The following is a 26,361-nucleotide window of genomic DNA, read 5'->3' as shown; positions in this document are numbered from 1 at the left end:
ATGGGTATCAAGAACCAAAGACCAGGTCCCAGAGACCAGGAACGATTGCACCAGGAATCGAAGACCAAGGATAGGAACCATGGACCAAAGACCTGGGACTATTGACCAAACATCAGAGGCTAGCGCCCAAGGATCAGGTTTCAGAGACCAGGAAGCAGAGTCTAAGAACCAGGGGCTATGGGGCCAGGGGCTATGGGGCCAGGAACCAAAGACCAGGAACCAGAGACCACGGAGAATGAGATGAGGAACCAATGGCCAAGGTTAGGCACCATGGCCAAGGTTAGGCACCATGGCCAAAGACCTTGGAGAGGGGACCACACACCTGAGACCAGGGCCCAAGGCCCGTGGACCATCAACCATGGACGAGGTACAAGAGACCAGCGACGAGGTATCAAAGGATCATGGTGCAGCGACGAAGAGTCATAGAAGAGGGACCAAAAAAACCAGAGATCAGGGTGCAGGGACGACGAAGCTGGGAACCCAGGAGCAGGGACCAGACGGGCGCTCACTGGATGCCGAAGGAGACGAGAGACACGGTCACGACGAAGCAGTCGAGGATGTTGAAGTAGTTGCGCAGGAAGGAGCCCGTGTGCATGAACGCTCCGTACGCCGTCATCTGAGCAGGGCGGCCGTGCGGCGGGGTCAGGGGTCAGGGCAGGATCAGAGGTCACGCAACGTTATGTTAGTTGCACGTGATTAGACAGCTTCTTCTCTGACCTGTTGATTCCTTTATAGTTGTGTTATTTAAGTGAATACCTGTTTATTTTACATGTGGGAAGGGCTTAGAGCTGCGCCACGTGTTGGCTGTCGAGTGGGGGGGGATCTCACGCGGTTAACAAGACGTGCATCTGGTTGACGCTAGGCCTGAAGGTTTCGGACGTGAGAGGGGTTATTCAGGAGCGAGGTGTTTCGTGTGGTCCAGGGAAGACAACAGCTGATACGGGGGAAATTGTCTCACGCCGCGTTTACAACGACGCCCTTCACCTTGAGGACGATCTCCGTGGTGAAGACGGCCGTGAAGCCGATGTCAAAGAAGGAGAGGATCTGAGCGGAAAAAAAATGAGCAAGAGAAGAAACGCAGAATGAGATAAGTCGAAGCAAAATAAGCAAATAAGGAAATCTAATTAATTTGGCAGAATTTCAAACAGGCTGATAACATAAGATCAGTAGAAATTTGAAATCGTGTTGACTGAATAACGAACTCAAGGAAATGAAATGGACAGAAGATAATTTAATGTGCGCAGTCTTTCGCGACCAATTCACAATACATTTTTGTGTCAGACTGCCGTGTGAGTAAAATGTTGTGTCGTACACCCCTCCTCCACCCAACACAGTCCGATAAATAATAAAAGCTGTCAGGTGAACAAACGTGGAAAAAAAATCCCACTTGGCGACGACCTGTGGAAGCCTTCATCCAGCAGTGGATAGATCCAGTTGATGACGATGAAGAGCAACAGTCATCAGGATCGAGGCATGAAAATCTACAAATTGTTGTAAACTCTTACCCAGGAAAACAAATGTAAAAGAGAATGGCGATGATTATTATAATGCTCTGTAGGGTAATGTGGGATGAGAGGCCTACGTGGGGTAAAAGGCCTTTTTTACTCTTTGGTTTTTTTCGGTAAAGTCACGTAGGTAAAAAATGAAAATAAATTAAATCACGACGTTTCGGGCGCAACACAAGCGTCCTTCTTCAGGTGGGAACAACGTAGCGAAAGCACAACCGCTTAAGTGAGTAATTATATATATAATTATAATTACTCGTCACAGCCACCTCTGAGACACACTTAAGTGGTGTGCTTTCGCTAGGTTGTCCCCACCTGAAGAAGGACGCTTGTGTTGCGCCCGACACGTCGTGAATTTTTTACCTACGTGACTTTACCGAAAAAAACAAAGAGTATGAATCCTTGCAGTCACGAAAACTTCAAATCTAGAATTAAAAGGCCTTTGTTGTCCTGGTGCTGACAGAAGTGGTCTCATCAGCCATGGCCAGGTTAGGGTGCAGTGGCGCCCTCCTCTAGAGGTCCCTGCTGCTGCTGCTGCTGGTGGTGGTGGTGCCAGCAGCCCAACAAACCACGCGGGGTGAGCACCAGGACACAAATGGTTTGTACCCCACGTAGGCCTCTTACCCCACCCTACTATACTTGATGATGCTTTCCCTGGTGATGATAATTACGATGATGATATTAAATTCTAATTAGGCAAGGCACAGGAACTCTGAATAACATAATAAGTCTGCGATGAGCTTCACGATGGACAAACCCGTCAGCTAAGCGAGCCGTCTCTTCACTTTGTGAGGATTCAAAGCAACGAGATTCACTTGATGCTGAAACTGCTAAGACGTCACATGTCCAACAAGGTCTTCTCGATGAGGAGGAGGAGGAAATCGATGATCGGAGGAGGATGATTATGAGGAAGAGTGAGGAAGGCCTCACCTCGTTTCGGAAGGAGTAAGGGTCGATGGGGTCCTCAGCGGCGAGGGAGATGCTGCTGAGCAGGATGAAGACGAGGATGAGGTTCGTGAATGACGTGTGGTTGACGATGCGGTGGCACATGATGCGGAACCTGCACGCGCACACAAAGACAAAGATCCCCCCCATAGCCTTAACAGACAGTTGGGGAAAGTGCTGTTAGCGAGTAACTTGAAGGCTGACACGGCGCACGAGGAGGTGGGTGGCCAACACCACGCCTGGCCGTCTTTGTCTTCCCAGTGGCGATGTTTACACACCACACCAGGTGCTTATTGGAGACTGAGGCGACCTATGGGAGGCCCAGGACCCAGTTCAGATAATCACCGCTGCTGTTGGCCAAAAGCAAAAATCTAACTCGGGTCGCCGGGTTCATAGTTCAGCGCGCTACCCGCTTCACTACTGCACACACACAACAACAATAACAACTGCCATGTGCCACTAAGTGGCGGTGACGTTATCACGATGATTGTGCTAGGCTAGGTGCTGGAGGCTAACACACACACACACGGGTGCGTGATGGTGTCTCACTGCGACGGCACTGCCTACATATCGAACACGAACCATAATACCTACCCCACACTAACCGTCACTCTAACCGCAGCCCTCGCAAACATGACACTAACACTATCCATTACCAACTCCTCACTCCAAACACTAACCTCCAACCCCGAACAATAAACCTCAACCCTAACTCAATCCCTAACCACTAACTTCACCCCTAGCCCTGGACCTCTAACCACAACTCCACCCCTAACTCTTAACCGTTAACCCGAATTCCACCCCTGTCCCGAACTCCAACCTATACCCTCAATCTCTCGCCCTAACTCCACCCAAAGCCCCCCACCACCCCCACTCCCTCCCTCCGCACCCCCCCCCCAACCTCCCCGCCCACTTGTTCTTGGTGCCGAAGATGAAGAAGGAGGAGGCCTCGGGCATGGGCACGAGCTTCTCCTTGATGGCGAGCTCCTCCGTGATGCGCGGACGCGGACCCAGCGGCAGCTCGGGGTCGCACTCCTCGTCGTCGCCTGACGAGGTGAGCGGGGGCGGGGGTCACGCGCAGGAGAGGGGGTCATGGGGGAGGGGTCACTTTGGGGGACGGGCGAAGGCGCCCGGTCTCAATGCTGGTTAGGGACGAGGTGTAACGATGACGCGGCGGGTCATCGATTCATGTCCATTTTGAAGAATCGATGTCTTTAGAATTCTGCAAATTGTATGCATATGAACAAATCACCCGGAATATTGTTGATGGTATCAACTAAACAATGCTGTTGAGGAAGGCAAGAAGAAGCCTTCTGTTATGGGATAGATTGTGTTCCCTCCTCGTACGTGTGGGTTTTCTCCGGGTGCTCCAGTTTCCTCCCACATGTATAAACAGTTATTAATTGGCTGAAAACTTCTCAATGAATTGAGGACTGCAGAGCTTGGGCAATTGTTGCTAGCGCCGGTTCCTCGCTGCCTGGCAGCCGCTGCTGCCTTCGAAGCTCGTGTCTGCGGTTCCTCGGCGGTTGTTAGAGATGCGATCTTGCGTGGACGACGACGACGACGCTACGTATACACGTCTAGTCTCCTGAAGTCTGGAGTACAAACAAGTGGGTGAGAGCGAGATTGGACGGAATGGGAGGGGTAATTTGAGCCATGGACTTGCCGCCTGCGCAGATTAACGTCATTATCCACAACAGACTCAGATTCCTTTTCACGAGTGTCCCCTGTGTCAGTTCGTGGAACGAATTTGCCGGCCAGGAAGTTGTCGCGGCTTGTGTGGCTCGTGTCCGTTCCGTGTCTCTGCATCGTCACACACCTGGGAATTCGTCCGGTGGGTAAGGGTCTTTGATGATGTCCTCCTGCATGTCAAACTCATCCACCGGCTCCTACACGGCAAAAACACACCACATTCAATGCCCAATTACACACATATATATTTTAAACTCAACACAACAGTTCAGAATCAGAATCGGAATATTTATTTATACTCGAGGAGGAATCCAATGAGCTATAAAGCTCTTCTTCGCAGATGTCCAGTCGGGGCGGGTCAGAACTTTACAACAACAAACAGTGCACAACAACACGATAGTTGTGCAAAGTACGAGAAAGGTAAAAAATCACCAAAAAATTTTGATTTAAAGCTTTCGTGACTGCAGGGATTCATATTCTTGGTTCTTTCGGTAAAGTCATGTAGAAGGGAAATAATAAAATAATATAAATATAAAACAATAAATATAAAAATGTATTTCTATTTTACCGAAAGAACCAAGAATATAAATATAAATCACCAAAACACAAACAAATAGAAGCCATCCCCATCCTACCAGGCAAAGCCCACTGAGGTTTAACTTATTTTTTCAGGAAGCGACCTGACCACAAATGATAAGCTCAACAAAGTGGCCCATCATTTGCACATTTTTCGCACCAAAAGTATCTTAATAATTTCAGTGCATGTTTATAAACGTGGAGAGAGAAACCGGAGGACCCGGAAAAATAAATTCACGCGATCGCGGGGAAAACACCGCAAACTCCAAATATACAGCAGGCGTCAGGGTGGGGATCGAACCTCAGACCTCCGGCATACCATGCGAGGAAGATGACATCTCCTAGCCACCGTGCAGTGAAACGTCGGACATCATGCCGGACAACACTTGGCAAGGCCTCAAGGCTGATCGGAAAGCTATTCTGTGGAAGTTTTTTATTGAACAAATTGTCTGGTGGTGTTGTTGCTGCAATGGCAGTGGTGCACTAGCAGAGTTAACAACAACAACAATAATAACTCAACACGTTTATCAACAAAAAAATGTGTGTGCCCAAAAAAGTGGTCTAGTTATATAACAGGCGATGATTCCGGCAATGGCCTATCTTCATAGCACATTGCTCAAAATGTCACCTGCTATATATATTTTATTTTCTCTATAGCGGCAGTGTTGTTGATGAATATGTTGAGGTCTTTTTGTTGCCGTTCATTGTGGTTGTGCACCACTGCCAACGCAGCAGCAGCAGCTATAACACCAATCCATGTGGTGTAAAGAAGCTGCCGTGATGTAGTGTTCAGCGCACTGGAGCCGGTGGTTCAATTCCATTACCCGGCGCAGCCATTGAAGCAAAAGGGGAAAAAAATGTATCAAATCCCCTCCCGTTTACCCACCCTCCCTCGTCTCTCCTGCCCGCAGTGTTAATGAGTCCAGCGCAGTCAATCAGCAGGCCGCAGTTTGCAGGGGGTGGGTCCTCCCACCTCTACCAAGACATCTGGGCAGCATGGAACAGGCCAACATCCCCTCCACTGGAGGGGCCTTTCTCGAGCTCACTCGAGTGGAGGCTCCTTGCGCCAGCAGTGGCGTGAGCAAGCCATTGCAGGGCTGCACCTTTACCTTTTTGTATATTTATACCATAGATAAAGATCCCCCGTATAGCCTTAACAAACTGTTGGGGTAAGTGCTATTAGTGAGCACCTATGAAGGCCGGCATGGCACACGAGGGGGTGGGTGGCCAGCACCACGCCCGGCCGCCTTTGTCTCTCTCGTGGTGATGTTTACACACCGCACCAGGTACTAATTTGAGGCTGAGTATACCTAGGGGAGGCCCATAACTGGTTCAGATAATCGTCATTGGTGTTGGCCGTGAGCATGAATTGAACTCGGGTCGCCGGGTTCGGAGCGCAGCGCGCTAACCGCTTCACTACCGCTCCCCATTATTTATACAAACACACAGACACAGTAACATACACACCGACACCTATAACATGAATATATATGTATATACAAAATGCATATTACCAAAAAAATATATGTACATACACATGCATCACCATCATCATATACACATTCAATTTCAATATACACTGAGATGATATAAAGATCATAAAGATCCCCCATATAGCCTTAACAGACTGTAGGGGCAAGTGCTGTTAGCGAGCACCTATCAAGGCCGGCACGGCACACGAGGGGGTGGGTGGCCAACACCACGCCCGGCCGCCTTTGTCTCCCTACCTGCGATGTTTACACACCACACCAGGTACTCATTTGAGGCTGAGTCGACCTAGGGGAGGCCCAGGACCGGTTCAGATCATCGTCACTGGCGGTGTTTGCCGTGAGCGGGAATCGAATTCGGGTCGACAGGTTCGTAGTGCAGTGCGCTAACAGCTACACCACCGCTCCCCACTATACACTGAGATGATAAACACGCACACTCATACGCAATGCCATACGCGCGCGCAATCACCTCTCGTGCGTTCACAGCTAAACGGGTTGCGGGTGACTATCGCCTGCAAACAGTTGCCCAACAAATCGCTCGAGTAGACCACAAACCCTTAATCCCAACCCGGCTTGGCGAACGCTCATGAGGCGAGGCCAATGCAGACTGTGAGTTAACGAAGCCACTCCACAATAATGGGCGTTCGTTAGCACGCTAGCTTATTCGCGCGCGCTCATTAAAGGGCCCCCTTCGCCTTGATTGCTTTGGACTTTGATTTGTGGCGTTTGATAGGGCTTTCGTTTTTTTCCCCCTTCCACGTGTTTTTTTTAAGGATATTTATACGTACAATCTCATCACCGACGGCTCTTTATGAAAACGAGCCTTTGATTTCCACTGGAGCCATCTGCCCAAACGAGCCATTTATGTCGAACAGCAAACAGCAATATATATACATCTAGCCATACATTTGTATAAATACCACATGATAGAGATTAAAAGAAATGAAAATATTTTGTAAAAACAAATTTTCTGGTAAAAAAAATCCGAGTAAAGCAAAACTAAATAATAATGTCTAGTTTTATACATCGCAAAGGCGTCGTTTGTGCAAATTGCTTCTCTCACAATTCGCCGAGGAACCACAGACCAAGATGCAAGGCGGCAGCAGAAGCCAGGCAGTGAGGAGCCGGCGCTACCAGCAAGTGCTCAAGATCTGCGGTCCTCTGTATATTAAGATGTTTTCCACCAATTACTGCGTGCTTATACATGTGGGCGGAAACCGGAGCACTTGGAGAAAACGCGCACGTGCGGGCAAGGAAGCAACACTAACCCATGCAGAAAGAACATGATGATGTTAGTCCGCACTTCGATGTACCGCCTTCTCCTGGCGAGCCCGGCTGTGGCACATCCTCCATGCCCAAAGGGAAGGAGGTTTCCATGAAAGACGTTGGTGGCGTTTGAGAGGCTTTCATCCAGCAGTGGATAGGTGATTGCCGATGATAATGAAACATGGGCCAATGGTGGTAGAGGCGTGCCACAGCTCTCCGTGAGCCCTCGTTGTGACCCCCCGCGTGACCTCTCCTAACATGCTCGTGACCCCCTGTGGCCGCTCGTGACCCCACGCGACCACACGGGCCTCACCTTCTTGGGCTGGTCGGCCTGCAGGGCCTTCATCTCGATCTTCTCGCCGCGGGATTTGCCCTGGCCGTTGTTAGCTCCCGACAGCTCGTTCTCGGCCTGGTTGCTCTCCCTGCCCACAAGGCAAAGGGGTGAAAACCAGACTGAGTTGGGATTACGCACAAGCAGCAATCATCGTCCCCTCACCCCATCCCTACTGGAAAGACCAATGCACGTTTGCAGACCAGGTCCTGGGTCACCTTTGTGCTCATGGGGACAGCTGCCACCGAGGGGTGCGCCCTTTTCAAGTGTTCGAGGTGAGATGCGACATAAAGCGCTCTGAGATGCCCTGGCGTACATCAAAAGAAAATCATTATCTTTATCATCACCATTGATCTATTCACTGCTGGACAAAAGCCTCGCAAAGGCCCTGGTTCAAGGAATTACATGGGGTCCAATTTGCACCCCCCCCCCGCTCCCCTCTTCTTCAAATCCCAACGCCTGGGCCACTGTAGCCCCAGTTCCCCATTTGCTGTTGCACTGCCTGCATTCTCAACTGCCACGTGAATTGTCTGGATGGGCCTCTGTGTACATCTGTGGGTCTCGGTGTCACGACAGCGTTCTGCGTATCATTCGGTGACCAGGCCGGGACCATTAAGCCGCTCCACTCGAGGATCGAGTTGAAGCACAGCTCAGTCGATGGGTCTCGACGTGAATTTTGTTTTACTCTGTGTGAGTCTATGGCAGTGGCCTCGCGTGGCTGGTATGGACCCTGGTGCAATTAAATGACTTGGGGGGGGCCCTGTCCAACTTCCTCTGGGCCTCCCCTCTGGCCCGGGGACCTTGGTTCAGTTGCATCGCCTGCACACTCGATCGCCAACGCCACTGGATCAGGGGTCCAAGGATGACGGCATCAGAGCTATATACGTGTGTATACTTTAAGACGGGTGTAGATACACATATAAATGGGTACAATTGTGCATGTATGTGTGTGTGCTCGTTAATAGCACTTTCCCCAACAGTATGGTAAGACTATATGGGGGATGTTTGTCTTTTGTCTATATTTGTATTCGGTATGGGGAGTCGTGGCTCTTACCGCCCACAACCACTTAGTGGCGAATGGCGGCTGTTATTGTTGTGGTGTGTGTGTGGTGCGTGTGTGGTGTGTGTGCAGCTTTGATGCGTGTGTGTGCGTGTGGGGCATACGCATGTGCGTGCATGTGGTGCATGTGTGGTGCGTGTGTGATACGTGTGTGTTGCGTGTTTTGCGTGTGTGTGGTGTGTGTGTGATGCGTGTGTGGTGTGTGTGTGATGCGTGTGTGGTGTGTGTGTGTGATACATGTGTGTTGCATGTGGTGCGTGTGTGGTGCATGGTGGTGTGTGTGCGGTGTGTGTGTGTGGTGTGTGTGTGTGGTGCGTGTGTGGTGTGTGTGTGTGGTGCGTGTGTTGTGCGTGTGTGGTGCGTGTGTGGTGCGTGTGTGATGCGTGTGTGGTGTGTGTGTGATGCGTGTGTGTGGTGTGTGTGTGGTGTGTGTGTGTGGTGCGTGTATGGTGCGTGTGTGATGCGTGTGTGGTGTGTGTGTGATGCGTGTGTGTGGTGTGTGTGTGGTGTGTGTGTGTGTGTGGTGCGTGTGTGGTGCGTATGTGTGTGTGGTGCGTGTGTGTGTGTGGTGCGTGTGTGTGGTGCTTGTGTGATTTGTGTGTTGTGCGTGTGTGGTGCGTGTGTGGTGTGTATGTGGTGCGTGTGTGGTGCGTGTGTGATTCGTGTGTGTGTGTGTGGTGCGTGTGTGATATGTGTGTGGTGCGTGTGTGATGTGTGGTGCGTGTGTGGTGTGTGTGTGGTGTGTGTGTGGTGCGTGTGTGATTCGTGTGTTGTGTGTGTGTGGTGCGTGCGTGTCATACGTGTGGTGTGTGTGTGTGGTGCGTGTGGTGTGTGGTGTGTGTATGTGATGCGTGCGTGGTGCGTGCGTGGTGCATGCGTGGTGCGTGTGTGATGTGTGGTGCGTGCGTGGTATGTGTGTTTGTGTGTGTGCGTTGTGTGCGTGGTGTGCGTGGTGTGTGCGTGTCTATGCGTGCGTGGTGTATGTGTGATGCGTGTGTGGTGTGTGTATGTGATGCGTGTGTGGTGCGTGTGTGTTATGTGTGGTGCATGCGTGGTGCGTGTGTGATGTGTGGTGCGTGTGTGTTGTGTGTGTGCGTGCGTTGTGTGTATGTGATGCGTGCATGGTGCGTGTGTGGTGTGTTGTGTGTGGTGCATGTGTGTGCGTGCGTTGTGCGTGTGGTGTCTGTGCGTGGTGTCTGTGTGTGGTGCGTGGTGTCTGTGTGTGTGTGGTGTGTGTGTGTGGTGTGTGTGTGTGCGTGCGTTGTGCGTGTGGTGTGTGTGTGATGTGCGTGTGGTGTGTGTGTGGTGTGTGTGGGATGCGTGTGTGGTGTGCATGGTGTGTGTGGTGCATGGTGTGTGTGTGGTGTCTGTGCGTGCGTTGCGTGTGTGGTGCATGCGTGGTGTGTGTGCGTGCATGGTGTGTGTGTGTGCGTGATGTGTGTGTGTGCGTGTGTGTGCGTGTGGCATGTGTGTGGTGTGTGTGTGGTGCGTGGTGTGTGTGGTGCGTGCGTGGTGTGTGTGTGTGCGTGGTGTGTGTGTGTGTGTGCGTTGTGTGTGTGCGTTGTGTGTGTGTGTGTGCGGTGTGTGTGTGGTGCGTGGTGTGTGTGTGTATGTGTGTGTGATGCGTGTGTGTGGTGTGTGTGTGGTGTGTGTGTGTGGTGCGTGTATGGTGCGTGTGTGATGCGTGTGTGGTGTGTGTGTGATGCGTGTGTGTGGTGTGTGTGTGGTGTGTGTGTGTGTGGTGATGGGGCAGTTGTGGAGAGAGTGGAGAGTTTCCCATACCTGGGCAGTGTGCTTATGACCGGCTCCAGTCTATCAGCAGAGGTCTCACTCCGAATCAGTCGAGCGGCAATATCTTTTCATCGGTTGCGTAACGCTGTGTGGAAGCTACCTGGTCTGTCGCTCCGCACGAAGCTTCAGGTCTTCTCGGCCACGGTCATTCCCTCCCTTCTCTACGCTTGCGAGACGTGGACCCCCCTGGTGGAGCATCTTCGCCGGTTGGAAACATTTAGGCTGGCCTGCCTACGATCCATCCTGGGTTTAACCAGGCTGGATTGTGTGAGGAGCTCACAAATCCTTGAAAGATCTGGGCAAAGTCCCATCAGTGAGCTCCTCCGGCAGGCAAGGCTGCGTTGGCTGGGTCATGTAGCCCGCATGCCCAGCCACCGCATGCCTAAACAGCTTTTGTTCGGCCGGATCGAGGGGGCTAGACGGGCGCGGCACGGGCTGGAGAAGAGATGGAGTGATGTGGTACAGGAGGACGTGGAGCTGAGTGGACTTGCCGATGACTGGTACCAGCGGTGTCAAGATCGGCCTCAGTGGAGGAGGCTCGTGAAGGACGCTACTGGGCAGTTGGAGGCAGTCGCCCTCCAACAACAACGGAGGGCGGAGGAGCGACGCTCACAACAACGAGCGGAGCGCCGGGTGGCTAAAGCACAGCAAGTTGGCACAGTAGGGGGCACAGGTGGTGCATCAGCCAGTCATCTCGGTCATCTCGGTCAGTCGACCAGTGGCACCTGGGTCTGCCCCGTGACCTCCTGCCAGCGGGCTTTCGACACTTCACGTGGCCTCAAGGTGCACTTGGCCTGGCACAAGCATCGTGGTGACGTCACCGCCACTTAGTGGCGAATGGCGGTTGTTGTTGTTGTGTGTGTGTGTGTGCGTTGTGTGTGTGTGTGTGCGTTGTGTGTGTGTGTGTGCGGTGTGTGTGTGGTGCGTGGTGTGTGTGTGTATGTGTGTGTGTGGTGTGTGTGGTGTGCGTGGTGTGTATGTGTGTGCGTGGTGTGTGTGGTGTGCGTGGTGTGTGTGCGTTGTGTGTGTGTGTGTGGTGTGTGTGTGTGGTGTGCGTGGTGTGTGTGCGTTGTGTGTGTGTTTGTGGTGTGTGTGTGTGGTGTGTGTGTGTGGTGTGCGTGTGGTGTGTTTGTGCGCCGCCCACTTGAGCTTCCGTCTCCGCTCCTTCTCTGCCTGCGCCTCCCTCTGAGCCGAGGTCAGGTCGCCGGCGTCCGCCAGGTTGTCCACAGCGATGGCCAGGAACACATTCAAGAGGATGTCTGCCCCAGGGGTCAGGGAGCATCGACAACAACGAAGGCAGCAATAACAATTCATAACTGGCTTCTTTGTTTTGGCCATATATTGATCTGGCCACATTTGGGATCGTGGGACCCTCCCACCACCCGACATAGGTAATCAAATTTCGATTTAAAGCTTTCGTGACTGCAGGGATTCATATTCTTGGTTCTTTCGGTAAAGTCACGTAGAAGGGAAATAATAGAAGAATAAAAATGAAACAATTAAATTCTCACGACGTTTCGGTTGCAACACAAGCAATCCTCATCAGGTGTGAAAACCACAGCAAGATTTGTATTATTATTTTATTATTTCCCTTCTACGTGACTTTACCGAAAGATCAAATAATATAGTTAATCAAATGAAACTTGTTATTGTTTCAACCCACTCACAGTTAAGTCAAAGAACAATTCGCAATCGGATGCCACATGTCACGTTGAGGCTGCCTCAAGCGTCTCGCCACGGTTGGGAGATGTTATCTCCCTCACCTCGTATACAGGAGGTCGTGGATTCGATCCGACCCTGACGCCTGCATATTTCGAGTTTGTGTGTTCTCCCTGTGGTCGCTTGGATTTTTCTCCGGGTTGTCCGGTTTTTCCCTCCACATTTAGAATCAACATACATTTAGGGTATTTGGCTGCTATAAAATTTCACTTGATAAGCCACTTCATTGAGCTATCATTTGTGGCCAGGTCGCTTCTGAAAAGGAGCTAAATAGCTCGGTGGGTCTTACCTGGTCAAAAAAAAATTGTTTTATAGTTGAGTTTTACAACAGCGGTTACAGCATGTCACATGTCAACAACAATCTGTCACGTCTGTATACGTGTCACAAAGTGTTTGATATTCACGTGTCAACTCACACCGCGGACAACTGACACCCCTTGCAAATGAGATGTGCCAGCGCCAATGGATTGTTTAGGCAAGATCTTTTAACAACGCTGCGATTTTAACAAAACAACAGCAGCAGCAACAACATTAACAATGGGACCAACAGCAGTAGTTCAGGAAGGAGCTCCCAGCACGTGGAGTGAAACGTCGGACGTCGTGCCGAGCAACATGAGAGATTGAGAGATTCTGCAGTAGTTTTTTTTCCACAAATTAATCAACAAAATTGCGGCGTTGGCAGTGGTGCAGAAGCACAGTTTTAACGAAAAAGTACATCAATTAGCTGATGTGTCAGGAAATGGCACCTTCTTCGTAGCACATGTGCATTATTTTTCACGTACTATGGAGACAGGCCATTGCTTGAAACATTGCCTATTGTATAATTTGTATTGTTACGTGTTATTGACAAACGTGTTGAACATTTGTTGCTTGCGCTTGTCAAGCGGACTAGGCCCCACAGGCTCTGGCCTGGTCCTGGCCGCCCTGCCTTCCCCCGCCCACCACTTTCCCCACCGTCCCCCGCCCCCCCCCCCCCAGACACCAGGATACAGTTGCCGATGCTGAAAAGGATGACGAAGTAGATGCAGACGAGCGTGCCCGAGAACGACGGTCCGCCGTACGCGTTGATGGCCGCGTGCATCACCGTCTCCCAGTCCTCGCCCGTCAGCACCTGAGGAAGAGCGCTCGGAGTCGGCCTTCGTTGTTGCGGCCGGCAAGGCCCTCCTTGACTGAGCTAAGGTGCACTTTGACAAGGACGACCACAGCTCAAGAACGTCGGCAGAGGCGGCAGTTGCAAGGGCATTGCACGGTGGGAACGTGCCAACGACCAAGAGCAAAAACGCATTTGTACAAAACAAATGCCAGAACTGACCGCAAACAGGATAAACAATTAACAGTTCTTGCAAAAAATCCTGCCAAAGACGGCAATGTCGAGAAACCGCGCATGCAGCCTCACGCATAACGGAGCTTAGCTGTGGTATTCATAGCAACATGTGGCCGAGGTGATCCGAGAGTGTGGTCTTAAAACCACACTCTGTAGAAGGTGCATTTGGAATATTAATATTGGTTTTAAGGGCATTCCTAAACTTGGGTGCTGTGCAAGAGAAGGCCCAATAACAATGACATCATGCACGAGATTGGGGGTAGAGTCAGAGTTAGGGTTAATGTTTGAAGGGTTATGGTAGGGGAGGCATGTTGTGATTAGGTTAGGGTCAGGGTTGGAGTGTCAGGGTTATAATCAGGGTTAGGTCATAAACTGACCCTGGCTCTAACCTATCCCAGGTTCAATAACCCTGACAGGTTATTGCTTGCAGTAAGGGACAGCATTAGGTCCTGCATCCCTTGTAACAGCAGAGGACAGTTGGTTTTTTACCCTTCTATCTGGCAACAAAACTGACACCTTTTTACAAGGAGTCATGTTTACATAGACCACAATACCTGCAGTCATACTGCAAACAAAAAACATAACTCTGATAATGTGCACGTGCGCCTTTTGGCGTCATCTGGTCCAACCCATGTGAGACTAGGCTCTAAGGAAAGCTGTCTCGGGTGTGGACCAATCAACTTCAAGGACAGTGCACATTATCAGAGTTATGTTTTTTGTTTGCATTATGACTGCAGGTATTGTGGTCTATGTAAACATGACTCCTTGTAAAAAGGTGTCAGTTTTGTTGCCAGATAGAAGGGTAAAAAAACAATTATCATATTTTTACTGGCAAATGAGGTTCCAATGGAGCAGAGGACAGGTTTAAGGTCTGTATTAACATTAGGGCCGTAGGTTAGGGTTCAGAGTCAGAGTTTGGGCCACAACCTCAAGAGCTCAGCGTCAAGGTTCGAGTCAGGGTTACGGTTAATGTCGGGAGGGGTCAGGGGTCGGCGAATGTGGCCGGGCCCCGCGTGACCCCCGACACGCACCTGGAACACGGTGATGAGCGCCTGCGGGAAGTTGTCGAAGTTGCTGCGCACGTTGCTGTTGCGCGCGAATCGGAAGCGGCCGCCGAACAGCTGCATGCCGAGCAGCGCGAAGATGATGATGGTGAGGAAGAGGAGCAGCAGCAGCGACGCGATGGAGCGCATCGAGTTGAGCAGCGACGCCACGAGGTTACTCAGCGAGCGCCAGTACCTGCGCACACGCCGCCCGTCAGTCGTGATGTCGTCGTCGTCGTTGTCAAGTTTCTAGTTCGCTCACCGGGTGAGAACATCTCGCGAGATGTTACCTACCTCGCCTGGTATACAGCAGGTCGTGGATTCGATCTCGACCTTGACGCCTAAGTCATGGATATTAGTCTCCTATTGCTGCAGCGCAAACTAATTTAGTAACCCCCCCCCACCACCACCTCCTATTTATCCAAAAGTAAACTCGCCCTTGTCTGCTGCATGACAGTTAAATGATTTGTAGTGTTTGAGAGTGAAAAATGGAGCCCCCAAAGAAGTGATGATAAGTGTATTAACACTAGAAAATGTTTTTTTCCCCTAAAACCTGACTTGCTATGATTGAATTATATGTGTATTGTTTTGTTTTCTCATCGAGAAGTTAGAGGTTTCTCAGTATAATTCCCAGCACGCGCCTCTCCGTACTTCTTTAAGAGCTTTTAACATTTTGTATTATCCCTCCATCACCCTCATTCCCTGTGCACCTGCCCCTGATGTCCCGCCCCCCACGCCACCCTTTGCCTCCCCCATACCCACCCCATCTCCCCGAAAGCACTCCCCGGTTCACCACGAACTTCCACACACCTCCACGTCTCTCACACACCTCCACGTCTCCCATACACTTCCATCCCACCCCACGACACCCCCGAACATCCCTCATATCCCCCCGCACATATCCATGTTCTCCCCGTACACACGCCTCTATATCTTCCGCACCACCCCAACGCAAATCCCGGTCCATACTCCATCCTGTACCCACCACGAGCCCCCCCCCGCCCCCCACACACCGCGCCTCCCATCGTTGCCGAGCTCCCCCCCCCCGCCCCCCCACAGCACCCCTGCCTCCCCCCCACCAAACGGGCCGCTCACTTGGTGACCTTGAATATGCGCAGGAGGCGGACGCAGCGGAGCACGGAGATGCCGAGCGGGTTCATGACCCGCAGCTGCACGAGCAGCAGCTCCACGATGCCGGTGAACACGACGAAGCAGTCGAAGCGGTTGAACAGCGACACAAAGTACGGCTGCAGGCCCAGGCTGTACATCTTGAGCAGCATCTCCATTGTGAAGAGCGTCAGGAAGACCTTGTTCGCAATGTCTGCGATCATGGGGAGATGGGGAGACGGAGAGCGGTGGGAGAGATGGGGAAGATGGGGGAGATGGGGAGATGGGGGAGATGGGGGTTCGTGAGTGAGTGGGCGGGCACCTTGCACGCTGGTGAGTCAGGCAGGTTGGCTGTAGTGAGTTAGTGAGTGAGTGGATAAGTGAGTGAGTGGGTGAGTGAGTGAGTGACTGAGTGGGTAAGTAAGTGAGTGGGTGAGCGAGTGGGTGAGTGAGTGAGTGGGTGAGTGAGTGGGTGAGTTAGTGAGTGAGTGGGTGGGTGGGTGAGTGGGTGAGTGAGTGAGTGGGTGAGTGAGTGAGTGGGTGGGTGGGTGGGTGAGTGGGTGAGTGAGTGAGTGGGTGAGTGAGTGAGTGGGTGGGTGAGTGAGTGGGTGAGTGAGTGAGTGGGTGAGTTAGTGGGTGAGTGAGTGAGTGAGTGAGTGGGTGAGTGAGTGAGTTAGTGAGTGAGTGAGTGGGTGAGTGGTGAGTGACTGAGTGGGTGAGTGGATGAGTGAGTGAGTGAGTGGGTGAGTGAGTGGGTGAGCGAGTGGGGAGTGAGTAAGTGGGTGACTGAGTGGGTGACTGAGTAGGTGAGTGAGAGTGGGCGCACGAGCACCTTGCACGCTGGTGAGCCAGGCGGGCTGGCTGTAGTGAGTTAGTGAGTGAGTGGGTGAGTGAGTGGGTGAGTGGGTGAGTGGGGTGAGTGAGTGAGTGAGTGGGTGAGTGAGTGAGTGAGTTAGTGAGTGAGTGAGTGGGTGAGTGAGTGGGTGACTGAGTGGGTGACTGACTGGGTGAGTGAGTGAGTGAGTGAGTGGGTGACTGAGTGGGTGACTGAGTGGGTGACTGAGTGGGTGAGTGAGTGGGTGAGTGAATGAGTGGGCACCTTGCACGCTGGTGAGCCAGGCGGGCTGGCTGTAGTGAGTTAGTGAGTGAGTGGGTGAGTGAATGACTGAGTGGGTGGGTGAGTGAGAGTGGGCGCACGAGCACCTTGCACGCTGGTGAGCCAGGCGGGCTGGCTGTAGTGCTCGGTGGCGATGGCCAGCGTGTTGAGCGTCACCAGCGTGACGACGAGCCAGTAGAAGGCGTTGGACTTCACCGCCGCGCGGCACCGGCGCCGGGACTGGCGGTGGAGTCGGCGCCAGCGGTGCCTGCAGAGAGACGCGCGTTATGAGCGCGCAGTGCACACACGTACGCACGCGTGCACGTGTATCCGTGTGTACGTATAATTTCGTGTTATTTAAATGTGATTTAATTCTGTGTGTCTCTGTGTATGGGAGAGCGGTAGTGCAGTGGTTAGTGTTGCTGTGCCACGAACCCGGCGACCCGAGTTCGATTCCCGCTCGCGACCACCACCGGTGACGATTATCTGAATCGGTTGTGGGCCTCCCCTAGGTCGACTCAGCCTCAATGAGTACCTGGTGTGGTTTGTAAACGTCGCCCCGAGGGAGGCAAAGGCGGCCCGGCGTGGTGCTGGTCACCCACCGCCTCGTGTGCCAAACCAGCCTCTATAGGTGCTCATTAACAGCACTTGCCTCAAAAGTATGCAAAGGCTATATGGGGGATATTTGTCTTGTGTGTGTGTCTGCATGTGTGATTACCCCAAGTTTTTACAAAAAGCCATGACTTCTGCATCTCCTGGAGCGAGGGGTTCATCCGCTATCGACTCCGAATCGCCAACGCTGCCTGACATCACACAAACAATATCACCATCATCATCTCTATCATCATACCATCACCATTACCTCGCCTTAATCATCATCACCATAAATAATAATCATTAATAACCACCAAAACTATCAACATAATCACCACATGACCACTATCATTATCATTTGACTACCATTACCAGCACCACAAACATCACCACCACCATTATTATCATCATCATCACCACCACCACTGTGATTTCAACCATCACTACCCTCACCATCATCAACCATTGTCAATACATGACCACCACCACCACCACTACCCTCCCCGTAACCATCAATGACCACCATGCTTGTCACCACCATCACCTCCATCACCACCACCATTATGATTCTCATCATCACCGCCACCTCCATCACCGCCACCACCACGATCACGACCACCAACACCTCACCGGAGCGGCCCTTATCGGCACTGTCGTGGTGGTCCGGCTCGATGTCCTCAGCGTGCGTGATCCAGTCGAGGTACCCGCGCAGGTCCGTGCTGATCTGCTGCTGCTCGCGCAGCATCTGGAAGCGTCCTCGGGCTTTCGCTTTCTCGCGCTCCTTCGAGAACTCCCTGCGCCGCGTTGTGGTCACCGTATGGCGTCACCAACACCATTGTCATCGTCGTCATCGCCATCGTTATCACTGCCGTCATCACCGTGGTAATTGTCGTCGCCTTTATTATTACCACTGTCATCAACTCAACGCGAACGTAATCTCCGTTGTTATCAGTCACCTTCGTGACCATCGTTTTCATCGTCAACACAGTGAGCGTCGTTACCGTCGTGATCGCCACCGTTATCGCCAACATCATCATCAGCATCGTCATCATCATCTTGGTAATCGTCATCGTCGTTATCGTAAGCACCATCATCGCGATCAGCATGGCAGAGGTGCCACCGGTGTGCGTGCCTCTGTGCTCGTGCCCTCACCCACTCAGCACCCCCAGCACCAGGTTGAGGACGAAGAAGGAGCCCAGGATGATGAGCGTGACAAAGTAAATCCATGGCCACTCGTTTCCAATCGCATCGTTCACCTGCACAGACACCGCACACAGACACACGCACAGACACCGCACAGACACACGCACAGACACACACGCACAGACGTACGCTCAGACGCCCGCACAAACACACGCACAGACACACACGCACAGACACACGTACAAAGACAAAGATCCCCCCCCGTATGGCTTTAACAGACTGTTGGGGCAAGTGCTGTTAGTGAGCACCTAAGAATGCCGGCACGGCACACGAGGTGGCCAACATCACAACCGGCCACCTTTGTCTCCCTATTGGCGATGTTTACACATCGTACCAGGTAGTCATTTGAGGCTGAGTCGACCTAGGGGAGGCCCATGACTGGTTTAGATAATCATCACCAGCGTTGGCCGTGAACGGGAATTGAACTCGAATCACCGGGTTTGTAGCACGGCGGCGCTAAGCGCTGCACTATCGCTCCCCACAGACACACATACACAGAGCCGCATGCATACACACGCAGACACAAACGCATACATACACACCCAGATACGACAACAGCATTTCAGCTGATTGTGTGCTTTGTATAGCACTGATCAGAGCTTGATTTTCAGGCTGAGCTCCAAAAAATATTTCCACACCCCCCCAAACTTCCACCGTGGAGAGTGGTGGTGGTGGTGGGGGGCAGAAGGGGGTGCCCGCTCATGTGCATGCTCACCTGCTCATCCGTCCACTCGCTCATCTACTTGCCCACGCATGCACTCGCCCACTCGCTCTTGTGCCCGCTCACCCGCTCATCTGTCCGCTGCCCCGCTCGTGCCCGCTCGCCCGCTCACCTGTCCACTCGCTCATCTGCTCGACCCACGTATGCGTCTGCTCACTCTCTAGTGCGCCCGCTCGCTCGATCGCGCGCACACTCGCCCGCTCATCTCTTCCACTCGGTCATCCGTTCGCCCACCCGCCCGCCCGCCAGTGCGTCCGCTCGCTCGATCGCGCGCCCACTCGCCCGCTCATCTCTTCCACTCGCTCATCCGCTCGCCCGTGCATGCGCCCGCTCACCCGCTCACCCGCCCGCCCGCCCGCCAGTGCGCCCGCTCGCTCACCCAGTAGAGCACGTCGGTCCAGCCCTCGGTGGTGATGCACTGGTAGACGGTGAGCATGGCGAACCCGAAGTTGTCGAAGTTGGTGATGCCCATGTTGGGGCCCTCCCAGCCGCCTTCGCACACCGTGCCGTTGATGGTGCAGAAGCGCCCATTGCCGGCGAAGGCGCAGGGGGCGGGTTTATCCTCGGCCACCATCTCTAGGTAGGGAGAGGGGGGAAGATTTTGATTACAGTTTGGGGGGTAGGGCGGAGATGATTCAGAAGTTGAGCATCATCAAGTTTCTAGTTTACGTGGTTTAACCAGGTGCACTTATAAACGAGACCAATTTGTATTCTAGTAGGGAAAGCCCACTGAGCTATTAGCTCTTTTTCAGAGGCGATCTGGTAGCTCAAAATGTCTCATCACACGTGGGAATTTATGGTATAGCTGTAAACAATCTAGACGCATGTTGTTTCAAAATGTGGAAGGAAAAAAACCGGGAGAACCAGGAAAAAATCTACGTGACCACCACGGAGGGGGGAGAGAAAGAGAATACGCAGGGTCCGGATTCAAACCCACGGACCTCCTGCACACCAGGCGGGGGAGGTAACATCACCTTGCCACCCGCGGTGAGAGGCCACGGTGCGTCTCATTTCACTAAGAGTGACTGGGGGCATCAGTCTGCAAGTAGGGGGGCGACGATTATGGCCGTGTGTGTGTAATCCCAGCTGAATGATTTGCGTTGTCATTTTCGAATTTGGAGCCCCGACGCTGGCATCCAATAGGTGTCAGGGGATCTTTAACGTCCTCTGTAAGCAGACGGCCCGTGGTGTTTTTACGGCTGTTGTTATTAGTACACCGGCAGTAATAACCAGGGCTGCCGCTGGATTAGAACCGTGACCCTGCAAACGACCAACCGCTGGGTCGTGTCACCTACCATGCACAAACGAAACGGGTGTTTTAGGCCGTCGTGTGTGTGTCGAAAGAGTAAAGTGATTTCTCCTCCAACGAGCAGAGGCATCAGTGCTCATCTCCTATTGATAGCCCTGAGCCAGTGGTGGAAATTCCACATTCCTATAGCGGTGGGCAAGTGTTTTTCATAGGGCAACCAACTGTTGACTTCCCCACAAAGTGGTACTAGTTTTATCGGCCCCGGTAGATTGATGGGCTGAGGTGACCCTCCAACCGAGGTTTGAACTCACAACATTCTGATTGCGACAGCCACCGCCGTACCCGTGTGTGTGCGTGTGTGTGTGCGCTCCTATGTGTGGGGATCGGTGGCGCAGCGGTTAGCGCAGTGCGCTACGAACCCGGCGACCTGCGTTCGAAAACCCACTCACGATCAATGAAAGTCGTGAATATTGTATCCGGTCCTGGGACCTCCCCTAGGCCGTGTGGTGCAGTGTGCAAACATCAAAGGCCACTCCCTCGTGTGCCGTGCAGGCCTTCATAGGTGTTACTCGCTAACAGCACTTGCCCCAAAAGTCTGCTAAGGCTGTACGGGTAATCTTTGTGTTTGCTGTGTGTGTGTGCATGTGCGTGCACGCACGCGTCCCCTCGTAGTAACAGGTCTTGTGCAGTTTCCCCATGAAGAGCTCGAGGCCGATGATGGCGTAGATCATCACCATGAAGAGCACGAGCAGCGCGATGTGCAGCAGCGGCACCATCGACATGAGGATGCTGTCCAGCACCACCGTGAGGCCTGGCGCGCCCCGGCGGCGTGCGGCGTGGGGCCAAGGTTGGTGGATCACGGTGGCATGGGCAGGCAGGATGGTTGGGTCGGTGGGCAGGTGGGTAGGTGGGGTAAGTAGGTAGGTGGGGGGGTAAGGGTTCCGGGCATTGGGTCATGAGGGCGGGCATTTGGGTGCCAGCCAAGGGCAGCGACGGAAAGGATTTGGCCGGACAGGCATGGCATTGGCATGGCATGGCATTGGCATGGCATGGGTGGGCATTTCAAATCAAGGCAAGGGCATGGCCAGGCATTTCAGGGCATGGCATGGCCAATGTGAAGCATTGGCACCGTCGACATTGCAGAGCATGGCCGGCAGGGCACGTCCGGACAGGGCCAGGCAGTTCAAGGCATGGGCATTGCAGGGCCGGGCATTCCAGTGCACGGCATGGCCCACAAGGCACGGCAGGGGAGGGCATGGCATGACCGTACGGGGCAAGGGAGAATAGGGGCAAGGCAGGGTAGAGCAGGGCAGGGCAGCGAGTGCGGAGGGAGAAAATATACACAGAGATATACAGAGAGGGAGAGAGACATAGAGACATACAGAGACACAGAACGAGAGACAGACAGAGAGACAGACAGACAGACAAAAACAGAGACATAGAGAAATAACAAAGAGAGGGAGACGGCCACAGACATGGGGAGACAAAAACAGACGGGAGACACAAATACAGAGACACAGAGAGAGAGAGAGAGAAAAACAGACCCCCAAGCGGCGTCACAACACAGTCGATGCCATTCGCAGCAACAAAGCAAAGCAGAGCAACGACGGCAAGAGCTCAAAGGCGACCGGCAAACACGCCGTCTCGGTCCGGTATACACACCGTCCCGGTCCGGTATACACGCCGTCTCGGTCCGGTATACACGCCGTCTCTGACCGGTATACACACCGTCTCGGTCCGGTATACACACCGTCTCGGTCCGGTATACACACCGTCTCGGTCCGGTATACACACCATGTCCGACCGTCTCCAACCGGTAGGAATACCATCTCTGACTGGCAGATTATACCGTTATTGATGGGGAATATATCCCACCTCTAGACCAGTGTGTGCATATGCTGTCTGGCATTGGCATGTATACCTTCCCTGACCGGCAGCTAGGCCATCTCTGATGGCCCGACTGGCAGATATACTTCTGCTCAAAGCACCGGCTTGGCGATTGCACAATTCTCTATTTGAATCAATAAACAAGCAAGGGTCCGCTTCAGCACCAACACGATCGTTCACACCTCAAGAAAGTGACCTGGCAGTCCATCGGCCGACAACGCCCTGCGCACCGATGTTTGCCACCGGTATTCGCTTAAGCAGGAATACTTAAGCGAATACCGGTGGCCACTCTGTCTACAGGAAAGCCACCCACACGGATGCTTATCTAAAACCGGATTCCCACCACCATCCATCTCAGAAGAATTCCCTCATCAAGACTCTATATCATAGAGCCCAATGCATCTCCGACCATGAACACATTTCCAATGAACTCAAACACGTACGCCAAGCTCTTAAGGCAAATGGTTACTCCGACTATACAATCCGCAAAGCCATCACTCCAACCATCAAGAAGGATCCTGTTGAGGAGCCTTTCAAGACCATCACCTTACCCTACATTGCTGGGGTCACAAAAAAGATCTCCAAAATCCTGATTAAACACAAGATCCAGGTCCGATTCAACACAGTACATAAAATCCGTGATCTGGTACCGTCTGTAAAAGATGTGGTTCCAGACATACAGTACCCTGGCGTCTACAAACTAAGTTGCCTCTGTGGTAGCAGTTACATTGGGGAAACCAAACGACATGTCTCGGACCGCATCCGTGAACATAAAGCTGACCTGAAACACGGTAGGACTAACACCTCAGCCGTGGCAGATCACTGTTACAACTCAGTGGGCTCACATGATATTGACTTCTCCAAGACAGAGGTTCTCTGCAAGCCATCTGGCTATCATGAGAGATTCGTTCATGAGGCGATCCACATATACAAACACAGAGACAACTTTAACCGAGAAGATGGATTCTGGCTCAGCAATCATTGGAAGGACGTAATAAACCATTTCGATACACATTAGGGTGTGTAGAATAATACATAGTGTGATATTAAATGTATAAGATATAGGTTGGTTTACAGCAATACAGTATATAATTTAATGTTGGGTTTATCTATGGCAGTATATAGTACGGTATATGCTCGTGTGATGTAAGAGAATAAGGTTTAGATGGAAGCATATTATAGAATTTTTACGAGGTAAAATTGTAATGTATTACTTGCTGTTAGTAACTCAGCTTATTATAGAGTATAGTAAGTATACTGATGGTGCGATGCAGTTTATACTTTAGTTTTTTATGTAGTTTATACTTTAGCTTTCTACGTGTTGTTGAGTAACTGCAGCTACATATCATTAACATTCCTTTCCTTTGTTACTGCTAATCCCTGCACCCCCCTTGGTTGCTGCTGATCCTGCATAATGCATGGGCATAATATGACTTTGACACCCCCCCGCCCAACGCCTACGCATTTTCCATGAATATGCTAAATCCCTCTTCACATGCACATTCTTTTTGTTAAGGCGCTCTTCAACCCCCAATGCAGCTTATATATAAGCTCCTAGTTTGGTAGTGTCTCATTCTTCACCTGAGGACGGCTGCTTGCGTTGTAGCCGAAACGTCGTGAGAATTGTTTTATTATGTTTTATTTTTATTATTTTATTACTTCCCTTCTACGTGACTTTACCGAAAGAAACAAGAAGATGAACAGGAATACTCCAGCGGTCTTCAAAGCAGGGGTTCAACTTGACTTTACCGAAAGAACCAAGAATATTATTTACTTTGTATATTTTGTTTAAAAAAACGGATCCTTGTTTGTTTATTTGAATACTCACAGTCCACCGACATGTCCCGTAATAAAACCTGTGTGATCTTCGGCAATGGTCCATCGACTATCGCTTCGTTCTCAAAATAAGAGACGTATCATTGATACAAATATATATTCAGATAATCAGTATCCAAAAGGAAGGGGGCAAGGGCGGAGGGGGCGGTGGGGGGTGGAATCAAACCAAGAAAAAAGACAAAAGACAACTTTGGGGGAAAGCACACGAGTGTACCTTACCTTGGTACACGTGAGAGAGAGAGAGAGAGAAAAAAAATCTCAAATTGGGGTTAAATTAATTAGTGTGGTTAATTGATTCAGTAGGAAGGAAGGATGGGAACTGTCACTGCTTTAGCCACAAGAGCCGGATGAAATCCACGGGATTTTCACATGTTTACAGATTTTACATTTCTTAATTGACCAAACATCGACAAATGCAGCGCCCTCCTGGGATTAAAGCGAGAATCCTGAGACATGGCGAGGCTTTCCTGGATTAAAAAAAAACCTTTTCAAAATTTAAATCTGTTCTTATTTATCTATTTATAATATGTATTTTTCTTATGTTCTAGTAAACGACTGACCTTTTTTTTCATGACAAACTGCCTAATGGACAGGGCTCAATTTATCACTGCAAACAGCTGGAGTATGTGGAGCGTGTCCCGTCTTAGGCCCAGCCACAGCGAGGGGTTATACTTAACGCGGTGTGCCGGGTGCAGGAATATTTTACCCTGGGTCGCCCACCCCGGACAGACCCAGCTGAAATGAATCCCTGCCTATGAGCCCATTTGCCCACCCAGCGAGGGTTCGTCTGGATAAAGGGACATTTACTACCATTGCTATGCAATTAAACCAGGATATCGGTAGTCATGGTAACAAGTTGGGGTACACACCAGACCTTTATATTTCTTCATTACCGAACACGGTTTCGACGACGGCACGGAGTTCCCAGCTATCGTCAAGTCTGAAATTTCCACAGCATCGCTGTCGTGGGCTTAAGTAGGCACAGAACTCACTGAGAGGAGGAGAGGTGAGCAGTTGCGAGCAGTGCACACTGGGTACAAAAGTGACCCTACTGCACACGTTCCCGCATTTGGTGTTTGTTACGCGGTGGTCGTGCTGCGCTGCTCCACGATGTGAGACATGCAGCACGACCTCAGGCACGACACGCCAGAGATCCGTGTGCACAACCGCCAACCGCCCCCACCATCCTCCCCTCTGTGGGCACAGTTTCCTACTTAAGCCGTGGCGACGGTGGGAAAAGTTCAGGCCAAAGTTCATTTTGTGACCGTCCTCTCGCTGTGGCACGAACGTCTTCGCGTGCCGCCGCGTTCGAGTCTGCTGTGCCGCCACCCTTGTGCCGTCATCAGAGTTCGACATTGCCCATGCAGTGGTCACCTGACCCGTGCATGACCGAAGGCAGAGGCTGAGCATGGGCCCAACTCAAAGCATTTGCGCTAAGCGCGGAGCCTCAAGCAGCTGGGAGCATGTGGTAGATTTACTTTGCGTGTGTGTGTGTGTGCATATGGATATGTATCGTGGGGAACGGTGGTGCAGCGGTTAGTGCACTGCATCACTAACCCAGCGACCCATGGTTCAATTCCCACTAATGGCCAAAAACAGCAGCGAATATTTGAACTGCCCCAGGGCCTTCCCTAGGTCAATTCAGCCTTAAATGAGTACCTGGTGCAGTGTGTAAACATCAGCAGTGGGGAGACAAAGGCGGCCTTGCATAGTGCTTGCCGGCCTAAATAGGTGCTCTCTAACAGCACTTGCCCCAACAGAAGGGGGGGGGATCTTAATCTTGTCTACGAGCGTGCTGTGTGTGTACATGTGTGTTGTGCACAGTGAAATCTACGCTGCCCATCGGACCCTTAACGCGCAAAACCCCATCAGGCTCTTAAAGCGCGGGCATGACCCAAAGGGTGAGAGGGAGCGGGACCAAAGCAC

General features: G+C 51.8%; 1 protein-coding gene across 1 annotated transcript in view; it reads right to left on the bottom strand.

Annotated features, from left to right (window-relative positions):
- LOC133351740 (voltage-dependent L-type calcium channel subunit alpha-1D-like) overlaps nucleotides 1-26,361 on the bottom strand; it is a 104,319-nt gene that overhangs the window by 54,341 nt on the left and 23,617 nt on the right. The window contains 16 exon segments of the mRNA XM_061567207.1: nucleotides 510-616; nucleotides 985-1,044; nucleotides 2,436-2,565; nucleotides 3,364-3,496; nucleotides 4,270-4,339; nucleotides 7,788-7,896; nucleotides 11,801-11,915; nucleotides 13,366-13,486; nucleotides 14,731-14,938; nucleotides 15,838-16,063; nucleotides 17,053-17,213; nucleotides 17,664-17,748; nucleotides 18,170-18,333; nucleotides 18,692-18,795; nucleotides 19,843-20,039; nucleotides 21,371-21,523. Of these exon segments, the coding sequence (XP_061423191.1) occupies nucleotides 510-616; nucleotides 985-1,044; nucleotides 2,436-2,565; nucleotides 3,364-3,496; nucleotides 4,270-4,339; nucleotides 7,788-7,896; nucleotides 11,801-11,915; nucleotides 13,366-13,486; nucleotides 14,731-14,938; nucleotides 15,838-16,063; nucleotides 17,053-17,213; nucleotides 17,664-17,748; nucleotides 18,170-18,333; nucleotides 18,692-18,795; nucleotides 19,843-20,039; nucleotides 21,371-21,523 (2,143 nt within the window).

The sequence above is a fragment of the Lethenteron reissneri genome, chromosome 38 (assembly GCF_015708825.2).
Source record: "Lethenteron reissneri isolate LAM-NWPU_2019-01 chromosome 38, ASM1570882v1, whole genome shotgun sequence".
Taxonomy (NCBI): domain Eukaryota; kingdom Metazoa; phylum Chordata; class Hyperoartia; order Petromyzontiformes; family Petromyzontidae; genus Lethenteron; species Lethenteron reissneri.
This window is presented reverse-complemented; position numbering and strand designations above follow the sequence as displayed.